This window comes from Anneissia japonica, unplaced genomic scaffold (genome assembly GCF_011630105.1).
Source record: "Anneissia japonica isolate Jap-2015-1 unplaced genomic scaffold, ASM1163010v1 scaffold3434_len466720_cov178, whole genome shotgun sequence".
NCBI classification, from domain to species: Eukaryota; Metazoa; Echinodermata; class Crinoidea; order Comatulida; family Comatulidae; genus Anneissia; species Anneissia japonica.
Window position 1 is genome coordinate 359,502 of NW_022718341.1, and position 19,056 is coordinate 378,557.

Here is a 19,056-nt window from a genome sequence, read left to right on the forward strand (position 1 = left end):
CAGTGGCAGTGAGGCTCAAGCCCCACCCCCCACCTGACAGGTCACCAAGCCAGCACATCTGTCACACTCTTCAAGTGCCATTTTCGGCCATGCAGAGGTTCCTATTGTTTAAAAAAATCTCATTTTGGAGGGGCCCCCTCCCAAACCCTTCCCCAAGCTTGGGGGTTCAGAACTCAAGCTCTTCTGTCAGCTTAGCCAATAAAATTCTGCTAACGGTGTGACGTCATTGTTCAAAAAGACTTATCGCTTACTGAATGCAGGGGAAGTTGCTGAAGTAATATTTAGTAGGCCCTTACTTTTATCTATATTTAATATGAACTAATCCTACTATGGTAATAACGTATTCCGTGTTGTAGTCTTACATTTAATTGTGGCAGGGACACACTGAATCAGTCATATGTCGGTAAACCCCAAATGGAGATATAGTCCTATCAATACAACACGATAAAAATTGATATCCATTTTATTGAATAAAACCAACCTTCCGGTACCAAGTTTTGTTATTTCTCCACATTTAACCTAAATTCAGCCAAAAAATGACATTTTGTGAAGTTAATTTGACATTTAAGTTGGTAGACCTATTCTTGAAGGTACGGTAAACAATTACATTAAGCTTGAAATGAAACATTAAACTGGAAAAGTAAATTTGCAGAATACTATAATTATAGAGCCTTTTTACAATGAAACTATTGTTTGATCGTGTCCTTTTAACGTCTAGGTCTGAATAATTACTAAACGAATAACATGCAGCTGTTGTTTCTCAGTGTATTAATAGGCCCCTCTGACGAAGTTGTTTTTTATAGTGCTTTTTAATATTACAGCATAATCTAACAATAACAACTGGAAGGTTCTCAATTGTTTACAATTCAATGAGCATGTTGCTTCAGTCTGAAATGATCAATATTGAATGAAGTGCAGTGAGTTGATTGTGTTCAATTTCTCATGACAGGCCTTGGGCAGATATTTCATATTTTTACCGGTACATCATTTTCATTTTATCTGTAATTAAATAAGAAGTATACAGTACAGTCAATTATTCATAAAGATTCCAACTCTGTTATTGGTCACCATATTAAATATTTTCAATAGCAGAATATTCATAAAAAAATAATTGAAATTGGGTGGCCAGGGTTGATAAGCTGAAATGCAGCATCACCCCAGTCAAAGGCCTGACAAAAACGTTAAAAGAGGGCACGCGCTGAGACCAATCAAGGCTGCTTATTTCTGGACCAATGCACAGTACTGTAAGATGTTCAAACACAACAGATGTAATAACGAGCGTAAAGACAAAATGCAAAAAAAATATTAGTTATATGAATAGCTTAAGGTATCCATTAGAATTTTGAAAATGTCTGAATTACTCAAGCCTTGTTTTTTTTCTTTCTGCTGTCATTTAAAACTTACCTTTTAAAATTGTTGAGTTAACAATTGAATTATCAGTGACACATCATTTGATTTATAACCTTTATAATCTTCAGCAAATATAAATATGAATGTACTGAATAATTTAAGAGCCAATTCTTTTGTTGTTAGTCTTTATGACTAACAGTTTTGGAAATATGGATATACTAGGTATCTAGGGTCAAAGGTCAGAACTGCTATTTCCAGTCACTTTTGGACAAAATGTTGCATTAGTACAAATAGATACATTTATGTTCTGAACAATTTAAGACCGAAGTAAGTCTACTACTTTCCATTGCAAGATAATACAAATATATAATTATTTTAAAATGTTATAGCTAACTAAGGCCTATTAGACCAGCTAACACATTCTAGAATTTACAATCAAATTTTCAAACAAATTAATACGCAACATAAAATTATAGATTTACGCATAAATTCACTAAAACTAGGAAGTCCAGAATTAGCAAACTTATCAAAAGTACTGCAAAGATTTACTCTTTTTAAGTACCATATGCAAAGCATTATAACAAATTTAAGTAGGCGGCCATTTTGAATTTAAAGAAGTGGCCATAGTAGGCCACACAATTTTAAAAAAATCTACACATCAATTTTATGTTTTGCATAGTTTCATGCTTTGCTGCTCTACTATAAGCAGTTAATTAGGGTCTTTCAATATAAGATTTTAATGCTTAGGAAAACATACCATACCCATACAACTTATCTTAGAATGAATTTTTACATTTGCGGTTGACATGTTATGACATTTGAGGTAAAAATGGAAATTTTTACATTTGTATGTAGGTGAAATGTTTTCACATTTATACACTTGTGGGCAATTTTTTTTTACATTTGTGGATAATTTTACATTTGTGATTGACATGTTATGACATTTGCGGTTATTTTCACACTTGCGGGTACACTGTTTTGACACTTGTGGTTATTTTTACATTTGTGGTAGATTTCTGCATTTGTGGGCTCTACATATGTTACGTTATGCTACGTTTTCATGAAATTATGTGTAGCATTATTGTTACATGCTACAGGATGCCAAAAAACGCATAATTATGCTATGAATGGCCACTATGCTTTATATGGCTAGTGTTATAACAACTGGGCAGGAAAGCAGGCTCACAGCGAGCGATCCTGGAACGATGTCACGCTGGTGGCGTCATTTTATTGGATAAACAAACGGAAGTTAAGATGTACAGTATTGTATCTCCAGCCACAGCATTATAAAAAAATCGTAATTAACGTATTTCGCGATCATATGCTGTGACCCAGCCATGGGAATGGGATGCATCAATATTTCATCATTTTTCCAATTATAAAGATCATAATCTTGAGAGTACATTGCCATTACAAATCTACTTTTAAATGCCAAGGAAAATCAGTATTACATGCTGGTCAAAATATAAAACGGAGTCTGATATAAATAAAAACATGTTGTACCAGGAGGTACGATCTAAGAAGGTTAACGAAACTAGGCCTAGGCCTACATCGTGCAGGTGAATAACAAAGTCTAAAGACAAAAAACAAAGTTTGCACAGACAGCAATTTAAGTTCACAAAATATTGTCATCTAAATTAAACAAGCATCAGTTTTCATGTTTAATTTGAACTATGGAGGAAATACTAATTCCTCCATGTATGAACAGGAAATGATAAACTATCCTCCATAATTTTCTTCTCAGCTACATTGTACAACCGCTACCCTCATGCCATTGTACTTGCTTAATACAACACAATGTTTTGAATGGAGAATCGTGTAGTGAAGAGCAACGCGTAGTAACCTGCTACCGTCATGTAAGATATGCATCACTAACCTAACGTTTGCTTGCTTTTCTTCTTTCGCTGCATTCCCCAATGGAGGCAAGCTACTACTTGTACTGTACTGTGGTGGTGTTTTTTCCGATCAGAAGCGATTTGAACCATCTCCTCCACTGACTTAAAATGGGTATTGGGGAGAAGTGAGGAAGGAATAAACAGGGCCAACTTTGGGGATAACTCCAAGAGATATTGACGGATGGATCGATCTTCATCCATTCTTAGGATATGCCCGAGGCAGACATGCCAACCCTACAAGGTCAACAAGTGAAGTATGAAAACCACCTGAGCAGGGTTTTGGCAATGTAAGAGGAGTATGTTAAATCACCATCGGGAAAAAAATATTTTTTTCCTAAGACATGGTACCAATGTGATCGGATTATAAAATTTAAGCCATTTTCACTAACAATGATGCTTAACATTAGGCGTGATCTACAAATTATCTCCAACAACAGAAACGGGTCAAACACGTTTACTATTGTTATATGACAAGCTCCCGAAACGCGTCCGTAAAATGCCGTTTGGAAGCTTGTCGTTCAAGGCGTTTATTCCGTTTGGAAGTTAACTCCTCCCCTTTTCATATGGCTCACTGCTCGTGAATGGCAAATGTTAAACGCGTTCAACGAAATTTGGAATTTGATCGTGATTTAAATAACTTCAAAACTTGGTGTCCCTACCGTATACTACCTAGGCTATGTAGGCCTAGGCCTATATTTATAATAGTAGTAGCCTAGTAGTAAAATGCTAGCCTACGCTAGGTGACAGTTCACGAAGAAATGTTTATAATAAAGGCCTAAATTTAATTATTTTTCTTGTTGGGGAAACCCCAATGTTTCTTGTATTTTAGTAGGCTAAGCCTTACCGTTACCTGTAGGTTTTATAGAAGAGAAAGCAATCGCCAGTAACCTTCCTACCCAGATTATATTGTGCGATGTTCGAATTGACCTATCAAAACAAGTACCTTTTGCCCAACTTTCTAATTCCCGCGTGCCTGCACAGCCCGCACATATACAGCATGTAAACACTGACCTGGATCAGCCGCAGTTGAAGAAGTTCGTTGTGGCGATCACGTGATATCGCACGTAGAACAACGTATGCTACGGCATTGTTTGTTTTACTGTGTACTGTGAATTTAATACATGTTTGTATTATTATATATATTATTATGTTTTAAAAATGGTTAAACCATGGCACATGTTTATATTGCTGAACAAGGCAGTCGGCTATTCCCTTCTTGCGGAGCAGCAGCGCGTTTACATTCCTGAAGGCGGCGTTCAAAGAATCAGATCAGACACTAGAGCGTCTACATTCCTGAGTTTGCGGCATTTGAAGAGAAGACTACTGTATGTGATTGACCTTGTGTCTGCTTCTCTCATGCTTCTCCTGATCGTGGGAACCTACTTGTGTGGGAACGTTTCTCACTGAATTCACTGTTACTAGGCAATTTGCAGCAATAATGCAAAATGGTGGTATATGCCTATTTCAAACAGTTTATTTCCGTTCATGACAAAGTAAGAATATCGATACAAAACAAAGTGAATTGATTTTATTTCTGAACGGGACCGGTAGCGGCAGGATTTGGCAGACGGGGATACGATGTCTCCGACAGGGTCGGCAACGAAAGCGCAAGTGGGCGTGGTCGGGCGTCGCTCAAACTTTCTGGAATTGTTTCAGGGTTGAAACCCCGGGATTTACGAAAATTTAAAGGTATCAAAGGCTTATTTAATCAATTTTCTAGTCTTCTAATATATCATAAAAATACATAATTTTTTCTCCCCCCCCCCCATCGTTTCGGCAGAAAAGCCAGTTTGTTTTTCTAAATAATTATCAACCATAACAGCATAACAGAGGGAGGGGGGCTATAGTGAATGCATCAACACCTACCATGTTAATATATATTCACTATTATATTCAATAAAGATTTTTGTATCGCCCCATGCGTATCGTATTTTCTGATGTAGCCAAATGTTTCTACAGGAAGAATAGGGTAGGCCTCGTATATCATTTTTATCCATGAACACTATAAATTGTATGCAATGCTTGTATTTAATGAGCCTAAATAAATCATCGGGAATATGCATCGATAACTAAATAAAATCACGAGGCAAATATTAAAACAGTGTAAATATTTATTTCATTTCCTTAACTTAACTTATATACCGGGATGGTGTACGATGGGGAATAGTTTTTACTATCATAGTTTAACTTTTATCTATCAGAATCTAGCCCCGAATCCTAGACTCATGTATTTAAAGCGGCCTGTAGCATGTGTATACAGCATATATTTGTATTTTTTGTCCGAAATATAAGAATTGAATACAGTTTTCTGTACACTACATGTTTGTTTGGGTCAGTTAAGAATTAGCACCTAATTAGGCCTATTAATAAAATACAACGGTACACGAGCATTCACTTGTATGTTTTATTTATATTTTGACATTAACATAGGCCTTTAACACTCAATATTATTTTTATTTAACATAAGCCAATAAACAGCTTCCGCACATAAATAACAGTAGGCCTAACCAATAAAAATATATAAAACACAAAACAAGATTTATGCAAGATTTAAACAAATTAAACTATACAGAATTCGCCGCCCAGCAAGCAGACAAGGCCATACTTTAAACTGGCATCCAGGCACTCCATCGAACGTCCTATTGTTAGCATCTCAACTGACCCACTTCTGTCAGAGCGGCGCTCAAAGCGAATTTCTATAGACCACGGAGGAAAGTTCTTTCCTCCATGTATAGATCAACACCGGCCACACAGTCAGTGACATTTGTCACGTGATGTTGCGTACTCTGTTGGACTGATCACATCCACACACACGAGGTACCCAATATTAATTGTACAGTAGTTGCATAGGCCTAGTTGCTGTATATGTATATAATATATATTGATGCCTCGTCTAATAATAGAGAAAATAGATGTTCTATTTTCTCTATAGTTTATTGAATGATGTTTGGCGAATACTGGCATCCATTTGTGTTCCCATGTGATACGTGTGCAGGGATTTAATAAATGTTTTTGTTCAGTATTTTAAATTGTACAAAAACGGTAGTTCAACCGGGGCCTGGTCTAACGTCACAGATGCGTTTGTCGCCCAAAACAATAGAAACAATGGCAAACGCGTTCAACAGCACAAACCCGTTTAGACGCGTCTGGGACATATTCCGACTAGCTTATTAATATTCATGAGGCACGATAATTAGACGATCGCTTTCGCAGACGCGTTTGTAATACATGGTTTTCCCAGACGCGTTTCTGTCGTTGGGGATAATTTGTAGATCGCGCCTTAGCAATACCACTGTGCAAGGCAAGAAAGAAAATCAACACTGCACAGATCACATTGAACGTAGGCATCACCTAGTTTTGATTTTAAAATGACAGAAAAATTAATTAATTAATGAGAAAAAAAACAATAAGGGGCTGCCTAGGCCTACATTAAACTTCATTTTGGAACATGTGGTTTACTAGACAGTTTTTGTTACGAAATCAGTAGACCATGGAGCATTATACAGTTCAGAGTGCAGTGCAACTCTGATGATGATTTGTCTTGACTTTTTTTTTTTCGGAATCAGTAGACCGTAGAGCGCGAATTACTTTATTGTATACAGTTCTGAGGCTGTTTAGGATGAAATTAACTGGTTTTGTTCTTATCTAAATAATAGGATTCAATTATTAGGAAATGTGAGATTTATTTCAGCCGGCTGAAATGCGTAAAAAATGGTTGGCTTGTCTATAGGGGTAGTTTTATCGCCTTTGTCTCACATAGTCAACTACGTCGAATAAAGGTTCTTCACGATAAAAATATGTCATCACTTTTAAAAAATCCTGCAGTACATGTCCCATTACTTGGTACTTGGTTCCATTTCCAAAGCCGTTGGGAAGTAAATAAATATTGAGTGACAGTTAGAAATATTTCATTTACTGTATTTGTTATAGTAATGTATTATTTTTATAATATAACATTCTGTAAATGTTATCTGTTGGGCTAAATTTTGCTAGGCCTGAGCCCCTAAGCTAGACTGGTGGTAGTAGTAGAGTGCTCTGATAATTGTCGCCGTTTTTTCCAGCTAAATTTCTTAAGCAACACATTCAGTCATTTGGAGTATAAGTCAACCACCAAATAGCTACTGGAAATGCTAAAATATAGGCCTATTTGTTGTGGTTACACACTTTGTGTTTTGATCTCTATCATATCGCAAGTAACATAAACGACCGCTGTGACTTCATCACCGGAAACCGTAAGATATGGATGACCTTATTCATGAGATATTTTTGTATATAACCTCAAGCAATCAAGTTTAGCAAATATTTTTTTGATTGGTTTTATCACCTACATCTTTATTATTCATTAAAAACACTAGATATTACCACTGGTTCAACTTCACATTAGACAGCACCTACATGCAAAATTTCAGCTTTCTACAAGTCATTTTACTACTAGTTAATGTGTTTACAAAGCCAACGTGACCTCTGTGACCTCACTTTTTTATGCCGACGAGGCTTAGTTTAATGTTGTTGTTAAACAATATAAACAAAAAATTTCCGAATGTAACCAAAGTAAGATTGTGGGCCAAACACATTATATCATTGTAAAAAAAAAAAAAACTTTATATGGTTCACTTACAGAATGCCAGTTTCCGTCATTAATTGCAGATTCACTTTCAATGATACCTACACCTGAGCCACAATCAAATCTGAACACAATCTTTCCATCTGCCATGTTAACACCAACGAAATCAATTTCACGCCTATCAGCAGCATAGTATATCATTGCATCTTCTGCAGTAGTTTTCACTTCAAACTGCAGGATACCTCTAAAAAAAAAAAACATTAAATGCTAGTTAATACTGGCTCCTATGGGTCAAACAACAAGATGGGTTGCATGCTAATGAATACAAATTAATAATTTTGCTGTCAAAAAGACACCAAATGAATTCCAAACAGGTCAGAAAAAATGTAATTCTACTGATGTAGAATGTGTTGAGAATTACGTTGCTTCCATAATAGTCCATGAGACAGGAGTTTTAGGGAAAAAAGAAAAGCCTTGGAGCATTTATTCAAGGGAGGTAATTTAGGTGTTCATTCCAAACCAGGTGCTGAGGGGGGAATTTATTTGAGGGAAAGTTTACAAAAAAAAATCAGTACGGAACACATACATAAATTTTACACTAATACAACTTTTTGCATGAAACCAAATGCTTTCACTTGTTATTTTATGGTAATGAATTATATCAAAAGCTTGATTTTTATGTATTATACAGAATAGTCCTACAATATACAGTTTTGCAATTCCAATATTTGTAGCATTAACTTTACGAAGTCACCCCTCTCTTAAGTTTGCAAATGTGATTTCAAAAAGAAGCCCATCCAGAACAGTAAAAATTTCAGATTTTACCGGATTAGCATTTACACTGCTTATCATGTAGAATACACAATAATAAATAAAAAATATAAGAAAATATACAATTTCCTTTGAAGCAATGTACTTTCATCGAAAAATTAGAATCTAAGCATTTTTGCTTATAGTATGATTAATACATCTTTCTTTTAGTAAAAAAATACCAGTTTTTAATCAGTAACAAAGACATACTGCTAACCTTTTTCGGAGGTTTGTTTCATCATATACTTTTCCATCTGCATACTCAACACGACTTGATCCACTAAACATTATAGCACCTTTATCTGCTTCATCAACATCAATAACATCACCTGATTTCGGAGGCTGAAGAGCACATGTTTGTAACTGCATTGGCTTAGTTGTCAAAAGTAGCGTTTTATTACTAAGAGGTGGTTGAGTAGTAGTAACTATAGATGGTTCCAGAAGCAAAGTTAGTACACAGGATCCAAACTCAACATTGGCATCATCTACTCTATCAGAGAAACTCACAAGACTGAAATGAAAATGTTTTAATAACTTTAGTTATCTAATTTAATATAGTATATATTATAGACTTCATTTAATTTATTTTTAATTAGAAAAAAAAAACACAATACACAATATTGAGGTAGTCTGGGCCCTCCATCTGTAAAAAAGATTGTCCAGTCCCCTTCTATTTTAGAATTCCTGAATCTGTCACTGAAGTTCAGTTACCTTGTATCTAATATTACATCTGCTACACAACCAATAAACCCAACATTGCTCTGTGAGTTGCTTCCAAATGAAAGTTGGCCACCACTGATGGACCATGTACTCGCTGAGTTAAAATTACCAACCTCAACATCATCAACATAGAGAGCCAATCTGTAAAAAATACATACAATATTCTATAATCATTTTATGTTACCAAACCAAACCAAACCTGTCGGACAGAGCTTGTCGGGCAGTCAGACCATAAAAAATATATAAATAGGCCCACACCAAGGCAAAACATGTCTGCCACAGTCCGATAGCGCCATTTCCGGCCATCCAGAGGTTGCTATCTCATTTGGGAGTGGAACCCTCTTTCAACCCCTTCCCCCAGCTCAGGCATATGATTCAAGTCCCCTGTCGGACAGCTTAGCGCACCCCCCTCCCCCCAAAAAAAACAAAAATTCTAAATATTTTAGCAGATCTGTAGGGTAAAATTTTTTCTATGTTATTGCTCTTCTGTAAACAATTTGATATTAAGATTTACACTTGTTCTGTAATGCAAGACCTTTTTTATACTTCACAGAGGGCGAGTTTCGCATTCACCAAAACACTGAGAAATAAAAATCAATTTTAAGTTTCAACATTATTTATCCAAGGAGGCCCAGATCAACACAGGTTTGATCTTCCCTGATCTGAGACTGAGGTGAGGGAAAAGACTATGTGCTGACAAATGCAAAGCCAACACTAATGCTTAATCATTCAAACTGTCAGAACCAGTGCTGATATTATGGATGTAGTTTGCGGCGGCCCTGCCTTAACCGCTCGGTCATTCGACTCGCTTTATAAATATATTTCTCATTAGGATTAGTTAACTAAAAATATTGCATTTTCATAATTACATGTTGGAAGTAACTTTTCAGCTTAATGTTTAGCTCTCATGGTAGAATCAAGATATTTACATTCATTTAACTAACTGTCAGACTGATGCGCTCTGCATTTGTTGACACTGACTGAATAGCTTTCTTGAGCACACATTTCTTTGTGGTGGTGGCGTTTTAAATTTCCCATTAGGGAGACAATTTTTGTATTGAAGGTTCTCTTAATAGAGGTTCTACTGTTCCAAGACTGTTGGTCAAAGTTCAAATATACATCTGGTAATGATTTAAGCACTAACCTTGTATTTTGTTTTACAAGTGTAAGCACATGCCAGTTGCCATCGCTTACATTCTTCTGACCAGACAACGCAAATACCGTGTCTGATGATCCTTTGCCATTAACTTGCAATATGCTATCTTGCAGGATTGCTGAAAGGTCCTGTTACATTAAGAATAAAGGAAATTCAGAAAGCCATGAACATCCTCTACATCATTTAATTAAAATATACATATACATACATATACATACATATACATACATATACATATACATATACATATACATATATATATATATATATATATACATACATACATACATACATACATATATACATATACATATATTTATATCTGCAAGGTGAAAGAGTAGGTGCCCCAACTGGTATTTGAACGCAGGACCTTCTGCTGTCTATGCAGATTCCTTAACCAACTAGGTTGTGTTGCTTTGTTGGGAATTCAAAACGGATTGAAGCATCTAATTCCTTTACACTCATGCACATGTGTATTAGATAGCACAGTCCTTGATGCATGGCAAATAACAGAGGTCAATATGATACGCCCGTTTCTTATCAGCAACTGATAAGATGAGACCACGGAAGAGATGCTTTTTACGAGTAAATAATTATATAATAGCGACAAACTCTAAATTGTCTTGTGGAAAAGCTGTAAATAATTTTTTAAATGTTAAAGGAGAGTAATCTGCAAGTGAAAAAAAAAACACCACCTCAGAACCAATATTGAAGATGACGCCAGAACTGTCATAAGTACGAAAGCTCAGAGTAAGCTTAAATTGAAGGCCTAAGTTGACATGATCAGACAATGTAACAAAGCCATTTCGTTGCAAGTTAATTAATCGCACTTCCTATAAAGAAAAGATAAAATAAGTAAAATAAGTTAAGACTCTTGTACTGTTTTATAAATGTGTGCATTAATTCAATGTATAAGAAAGATCTTAAGTGTTTACAAAAAAAAATTTAAACATTGCATAAAAGATTTTTAATGTTCGTAATTGATATTTAAAATAAAGTAGTTTAATATTTTTATTTATTTTGAAGTTTGTATATAAAATCTTTTTTAATGTTCATTATTATCAATTGATATCTCAATGTTATTTTTCCTGTAATGATGTTTTTGTGTCGACTTGCTTTTCTTTAAAAATGTGTCTGGGTTCACGGTAACCAATCGCCAAGTCGCCATGGGCGAAAACAATTTTGAATTGGCGAAACAAAAAACAACTACTTTAGCCATCTTGGCAAAAGCTTAAAAATAATTAAAATGTTTTTTTTTTCAGTACTTGCTGAAATACATTGTTTCTTTCGTCCAACCTCTCCATGGAAATATTTTTCCGTTGGAACGATCAATGCCAAGATCTCCATTTTACGCTACTCCATTGCCAGTGCAATGCGACGTTTATGTGTGTTGTTCTATTAGTGTGACTACAAACGTCACTGTGTGGATCGCAAATTATTTTGTTATTTTAAAGTGGGCAGCGTAACAATCAGTGACTGGGTGGTAACGACTAATTTCTATGTTCATGACGGTCGGCTAGCTGTTAGCGTGCCCCAAATGCCCAAGTGCACACAGCATAACTAAAGCAGCCGACTGTCAGGTAAATAATGGCTTTCGAGCTTGGGGGTTTTTCCTTGAATGCTTGAATGATTTTAATGTCAAGGCCAGGCCAGGCTAGGCCATGTGCGATGGTTAAAAATCTAATCAGTTATCATTTTATTATAGTCAATTATGAAGATTACATTTAAATGTGTGTGTAATACTTTTTCAACATGAACAATGGGGGTCACATTTACACTTGGTTATGATTGACTTTCCGCACTATTTTTAGCTGTATTAATCAGCACGATCTACGTATGTAACGAGTACACAGAGCTTAGAGTGACGTCGACGACGCTGAAAGTGCGGTTTAATTTCCCAACGAGACTGTGACACATTTATTGATCGGTGAAACTTTAAACCAACGACGTATGCTGATGGTGATCGTGTAGGTTTCAAAGCAGTACAGTTATTAAAAAACTGTAAGCCTAACTGAAATATTCCTTGAATGAATGCATAAAATAAATGTCACAGCTCTCAAGGAGGCCTAGACTGCATTCCTTGCTCTATTAGTGAACCCAGTGTGTAGAGTAAAAAACAATTTTTAAATGTATTTTTAATGCATAAAATAAATGTTGTCGATAGCAGCGCATTTATTCATTCATATATATAACTTTTTGTTATGCTTTTGTTTACTGATTCCGTTTTGAATATATAAAGAAATAATTCCAAAGAGAAAAGAAAAACAAATTAGTACTCACTCTATGCTGACAACCAAAATAAAAGCCCTCTGATAAACCTGTATTGTCCTCAATTATCATTCTTATGCCATTGATTATAATGTCTCTGATGCAACCCAAAAAGCCTTTAGTATTCACTACATCACTGTTAAATTAAACAATAAAATACAATGTTAACAGTATGTATAATAAACAAGACAACAATACTGTAAATAGAGGATATTAACAGGACAATAAAAGACGTAAAAGAGCATTTTGGGTATATAAACAATTATGAAATGGAAATACAAAATGTAAAGCAAGATGTGGCTATTCTATGTCGAAGGTGTTTATATTATTTATCATCTACATTACATTGCAAAAAATAAGTGCTCTTATATAATTCTATAATAATCATCACCTAGTATGCTGTACCATAATTTAACCACATGAACAATTACAGGGGCAAAATAAAATAAAATATGTTTAGAAAGCACATGTAACCAGACATCCCGGAAGGGATTTCTGCCAACTTAGGACCCCTGCATCTACATGTCCAGTACTTACTATAAGAATCAAATTATAACTACCGGGGAATTTACTTGTTAAGACATAAGTATGAACACTATTAAATACAGTGATAGTTATACCTATGTGGAAACTGCGATGGTTGAACCAATCCACCAATTTGAATGACAGCATTGATGCTTTCTTCTGATGGCAATGTTCCTTGTGCACTTGCCAATTTCTCTGCAGCCCTACAAACAGCAAGCATCAATATTAATTTATGGAGGGGTGTGTCACATATATATATAACTTGAAAAGCAAAAGATAGATAGATATATATATATATATTGAAGAGTGGGTTTACATGTATGCTCCAAGTGAAATCAAATGTAAAAACAATGAGTAAACGGTGTACAATCATTGAAAGTTGACTTGCGGAACACAAATTTATTAAACTGTAACAAAATCAAACGGATATTTCGATAGCTCCTGCTATCTTTATCAACGTTAAAGTAAAAACACTTTGGAGATCCTGCACATACATAAAGAATAATAAATGGTATTAATCTATCAGAATCAAGTTAAAGATACAATTAGTTGATTGGCCCACAAAATGTAAGATCAGTGACAAGTTAATAGGCAAATTAATTAAAATTAAACCATGATAAGATGTCGGCAAAATGATTATGTAAGCGATCGTTTATTGGCGGTATCATTGAATCAGCTTAATGCTAAGACTTTAATTGAGAGTAATTTAACTATAGTAAAAAGTAACAGGAAATAAAATATAATATAAGGTCCTATATAATTAAACAAATTGTGGAAGAGAAAATAAAGTGTAGGAATATAAAGGTATGTACGAGTTTAAATAATATAACGCATGATATCATGATGGCTATTAAATACAGTTTAGAAATCAATGAATATAATAAAATTAACAATATATAGTATATATTGTAGGATACTGTATTCATAGTGAATTATTGCGTATGAAGGCATAATCACATGTAGAGCCTAAGTCCTTATTTAGACCCTTAATGTGAGTTTTTAACTGGATTATCCATTTCATTTCTGCGTTGCATCGTTCGTGTGGATTTAAAATTGAAACTTATTATTATTATTGATGGCGTGATTAGGTGAATTAAAATGTGCACTTACTGGGCAGTTGAGTATGTGTCTTATAGATGATTTGTTGTTGTTCATTCTAGATCTAAAAGTGAGACCAGTTTCGCCAACATAGTTTCCCTTGTTGCATTTGTTGCAGTATATGAGGTATATAATATTGGGCAAGTTACAATTCAGTACTGGTGGCCGGATTGTTATTTGTGTCCCTGGTGGAGTGAATGAGCGGTCTTTATTGATGATGTTGCATGATTGGCATCTAGAGCTGTTAAATTGTGTGTTGCCATGTATCGGTTTAGTGGAGGAGAGTTTAGATGAGGTTAACATGGACTTTAAATTAGGGGGTTGCCTACATGCGAGTAGAGGGGGCTGTAAAAATAATTCTTTAATCAGCAGGTCTTCTTGGAGGGAGAGGAAGTCTTTTTTAATTTTCTTAGACAGTTGTAGGATGTTGGGGCTATAGTCGAGTACCATAGGTAGCCGATCATTATTATATTTAGGTCTATTATACGAGAAGATCAGTGCGAGATTTATGTGAGGCTTTTTCAATCTGGATTTTTATTACACTTAATGGGTAGTTGCTTGACATGAACTTGCAGTGAGAAGAGATGTGTTTGTTATAGTCGGATGAACATGAGCAGATTCGACGCAGGCATTTGATGATCGTTTAAGACTCATAGGGTGTGAGCTTCTGTAGATGAGGTATCGATTGTTGTCTGTTGGTTTTATGTGTACTGATGTGGTGATGTTACCATTATCTAAATTAATAGATACGTCTAAGAATGGTAAACTGGACTTGGAATGATCCATGGTAAACTTAATGCTCGAATGATACGAATTGTAGTGATTAGAAAATTCTCTACGACTATCTAAACCGTGCTACCAAATAAAAAAAATATCATCAATATATTTACAATAATATGATGGTTTCAATTTCAAACTAGATAACATGTTTTCGAGGTTAGCCATAAAAATGATGGCATAGCTAGGTGCCATCTTTGTTCCCATACTAACTACTGTCTCTTATACACATCTAGATGTGTATAAGAGACAGATTTAGAAGTTCTTAAATAAAAAACCCGCGAGTTCTTCATGTGTGTTCAATCAAGACGCAATCATTACTTTTCATATGACATACCCTACTGAAAGCCTTCCTTCCAAGCCATCTCTGAAGGCCATCACATTGTATTCATTGCCATCATTGTAAGTTTCATCACTTTCAATCTCAAGTGACACACCTTCACCATTCATAAAATTCATCACTACTTTGCCACTCCTCAAGGACAAAGACAGGAAACTGTTTTCATCTCCAGCATAGAACAGCAACCCATTTGCAGCAATTGATTTGAAAACTAGGCTAACAGCAAACTTCTCATTAGTAGAAAGACTCTTAGTACCAAGCAGCAGGTATGCATCACCATTGAACTGACCAATATTTGAAGTTGCTTCATCACTGTTTCTAAACAATATATAATTTATATAATAAATACATTTAATATTTGTATTTGTTATTTGTATAATAACTGTGTGTGTTGAGTGTTATTTCTTCATCAGTAAATAGACTGAAAGAAGGCATGTACAGATGGGCAAGAAGAGGAAAACAAAGGATTATTTCATGGGATACAGAAGAGTATCACCCTTAAAAAATCTAAATATATAATCTTTACAAGATACCAACATAAACAACAACAAAAAACAATTACTAACACTGGCCTCTGAGTTACACCTTCAATTCCTTTAATTGTTTCAAAATTCCACAATCCAATGACATGGTCATCAAAATACATCTCTTGTATTGTGCCTTGATATGAAGCTGTCGATAAGCTCTCGGGTACCTGTGAAAAAAAGTTCATATTTTTAAAAAATTACTAGCTGAATGAATGTTCGTTACAATCAGATAAACAGATTTTTTTTTAAAATATCATTCAAATTTGTGGGGGTCTTCATTGTATTGATACATGTAGAAGGATTTATGTATGTACAAGGATGATTGCATATGCAGGTTTGAATATTGGTTTCTGGGTAGCGGGAGCCCTAGCTAGGCAAATGCAAAATACTTATAAATTGTGGTATATCCTTACCTCATCAAAATCATTTGGAAAACCTCCAAAGAAAAATGATGAATCTGCAGCAAGATCAAAAATGACAGTAGGAGACTCTGAAGTACCCTCAACAACATCGTCTGTTTGACCCGGAGTAGCGATACTGATTGATGCACCACTTCCCAATCTTTAACAATACATAATAATTTAGTGTCAAAAAGTTAACACAAGACAAATTTATTGAAGTAAATTCAATTATCTTGTCTTGCTCATAACTACATAATATTGTAAAATTGATAATTTTGCTAGTCAAGCCCTAAGTACACATTAGATTAGTACCAAATTTAGCGAAAAGGATGTCAGGAGTGCTGTCGAACAAGCACCTTCACACACACACATTATTTTTTATTTATTTTATTATTTTGTACATTAGGCGAGACTTTATTTATACCTTGTTTCGTAAACCCCGCTTCCCGCCAATATTGATGATTTCGGAAAAAAAACAAAATTATTGTTTTGGCCAATTAACGCACCTCTCTCCATGAAAAAATGGAAATAAATGTTTTCTTTATTTTTATTATGCCTGCCGCTGCCCCTGCATTGAAATCTCCAAAAATAAGTAATGTTTATTTCTTCCAAATTATATAAATTTAAAGCATTTAATATTCCATTACTACACTGTTTACATTTAACAATAACATTTTATTTATATTTTCTCCTTCATCTGAATGTTTTTGGCAAAATTATTTGCTAAATAAGAAAACTATATTTTAATTTTATATTTTTTTTTCTGACATTTAATAAAATAAGTTCGCAAATTGTCAGCATGCAAATTAATTTAACAAAAATTGGTATTTTTGAAAATCTGAAATTTAAAAACAGTATTTTTAAAGGAGTGTTTATATTTTGCAGCAATTTTGAGAGATAACCTTATCAGCATACCTTGTAATCGTAATTTCATGCCACTCTTGGTCATTGATATTTTGGTTCGATTTGATACGAGTTGGTTCGTCAGTTCCCAAACGATATATTAAGTTAACATGTCCATCTATTATCTCACTAGCTATGAAGTCATCCTGTACAGAATTAAAAGAATATAATTGAAAAAAAGGAGCTATGTTGTAAAGATCATACCGGGCATGGCCTATCAACAAAGTTACGTATGGATTGTTTGAAAAAGTGCCCCTACTTTTTCCAACAATTGATAAGAATCTTATATACACCCCTACAATCTAAATGCTGTATTTTATTATCATTTTTATTAGAAGACGACGATCAGCTACCAGTTTTTGTCACTCTTGATGACGACAGCTCAATCAGACTTACCATGTACCGCAAAACAAACACATATAGACAGATATATGAACAGTTTAAACCATCACATTCAACACTAATGGTCATTAGTACATTCCATAATGCATATATCAAACATCATAACCAACCACAGGGTATTTCTTGAGTGGTACTAATTTGTAGAAATAGACCAAAACTGTTGGGGGCCGCCTTGTGGCAGAGTCCCAAGGGGGCAAAGTGGCGATCTTCAGACATTTTTGATAATTTTAGTTCCTAATTGATTCCGATTTCATTTGAGGATCCAGGAATTCAAAATAGAGGAGTGGTGGGGGGAGGGGGGAGCCACTTTCACAGATGTTCCTTTAAAAGTTTCTGATCAACACATTTATAAAATAAAATATTTGTACAATTAAATAATTAACATATAATTACATACATTTCCTATATTGATACCCTGTAAAAATAATGTAATATACAGTATTAGTCCAGCAATGCTGAATGCAAGCCCTGTCTACCCAGTTCTTTTTGTTCGCATTGAAAGCAATATATCATCCATGATGGTCAAGTCTGGATAGTGTTCCCGACGAGAACAGCGGTGGCGCTTGGTTCATAAAATGGCTCTTCTGATCATTTACTAATAATCATTCATTCAGACAGACTGTTGTAACAACTATTAAAGTACACAATCAATGGAGACTTTAAGGTACAGTAGATTATTTTTACCAATGCTGATACCCTCAGTTATGATTTCAAGCACCAAGATTTTAGAATGTTATAAATGCTCCATGGAATGACATGTTAAAATGCTCTTCTGTAGACAATGTATGGGAATGTTGGTCAAATATTTTTCAAACATGTATCGGCGATGCTGTCCCCCGTATTAAGTACAAGGGTAGGCCAAGAAATCTATGGAAAAACTTCGGATATTGTTCATCTTTCACATAAAAAAAAATATCTTTATAGAAAATTTTTGAAAAAAGGTGCTTGTAAAGAAAGCATTCATTGGAAAAAAAAATTCTAATACTAAATACAATACTAAAATAAAATACTAAAATTCGTAATAAGCTTCGTCAACTTACCAGAAATAGTTACCTGTTATACTTAGATAAGCTTGGAGATAATTTCAAATCCAATCCTAAGAGATTCTGGTCATTTGTTAAGAATAAACGGAATGTCAGCCCTCCATCTGATTTTATGTATGAGGGTGTGTTATTACAGTCATCCACTAACATATGTCAAGCTTTTAATACTTATTTTAAACAATGTTTTACTATTGATGAATGTGTATTGTATTATTATTAAGCTTAAAAATAAAATAATAGCTCACCTGGTCTTGATGGCATATCTGCTAGAACCCTT

The 19,056-nt window shown here is 34.6% G+C and overlaps 1 protein-coding gene across 1 annotated transcript in view; it reads right to left on the reverse strand.

Moving 5' to 3' along the window:
- LOC117110529 (laminin subunit alpha-like) overlaps positions 1-19,056 on the reverse strand; it is an 89,312-nt gene that overhangs the window by 7,484 nt on the left and 62,772 nt on the right. The window contains exons 56-66 of the mRNA XM_033253276.1: positions 17,347-17,480; positions 16,444-16,591; positions 16,070-16,197; positions 15,501-15,821; positions 13,384-13,491; positions 12,776-12,899; positions 11,191-11,328; positions 10,484-10,623; positions 9,331-9,480; positions 8,837-9,130; positions 7,864-8,053 (exon numbers count right to left, since the gene is read on the reverse strand). Coding sequence (XP_033109167.1) covers positions 7,864-8,053; positions 8,837-9,130; positions 9,331-9,480; positions 10,484-10,623; positions 11,191-11,328; positions 12,776-12,899; positions 13,384-13,491; positions 15,501-15,821; positions 16,070-16,197; positions 16,444-16,591; positions 17,347-17,480 — 1,875 coding nt within the window. The remainder of the gene's footprint in view (positions 1-7,863; positions 8,054-8,836; positions 9,131-9,330; positions 9,481-10,483; positions 10,624-11,190; positions 11,329-12,775; positions 12,900-13,383; positions 13,492-15,500; positions 15,822-16,069; positions 16,198-16,443; positions 16,592-17,346; positions 17,481-19,056) is intronic.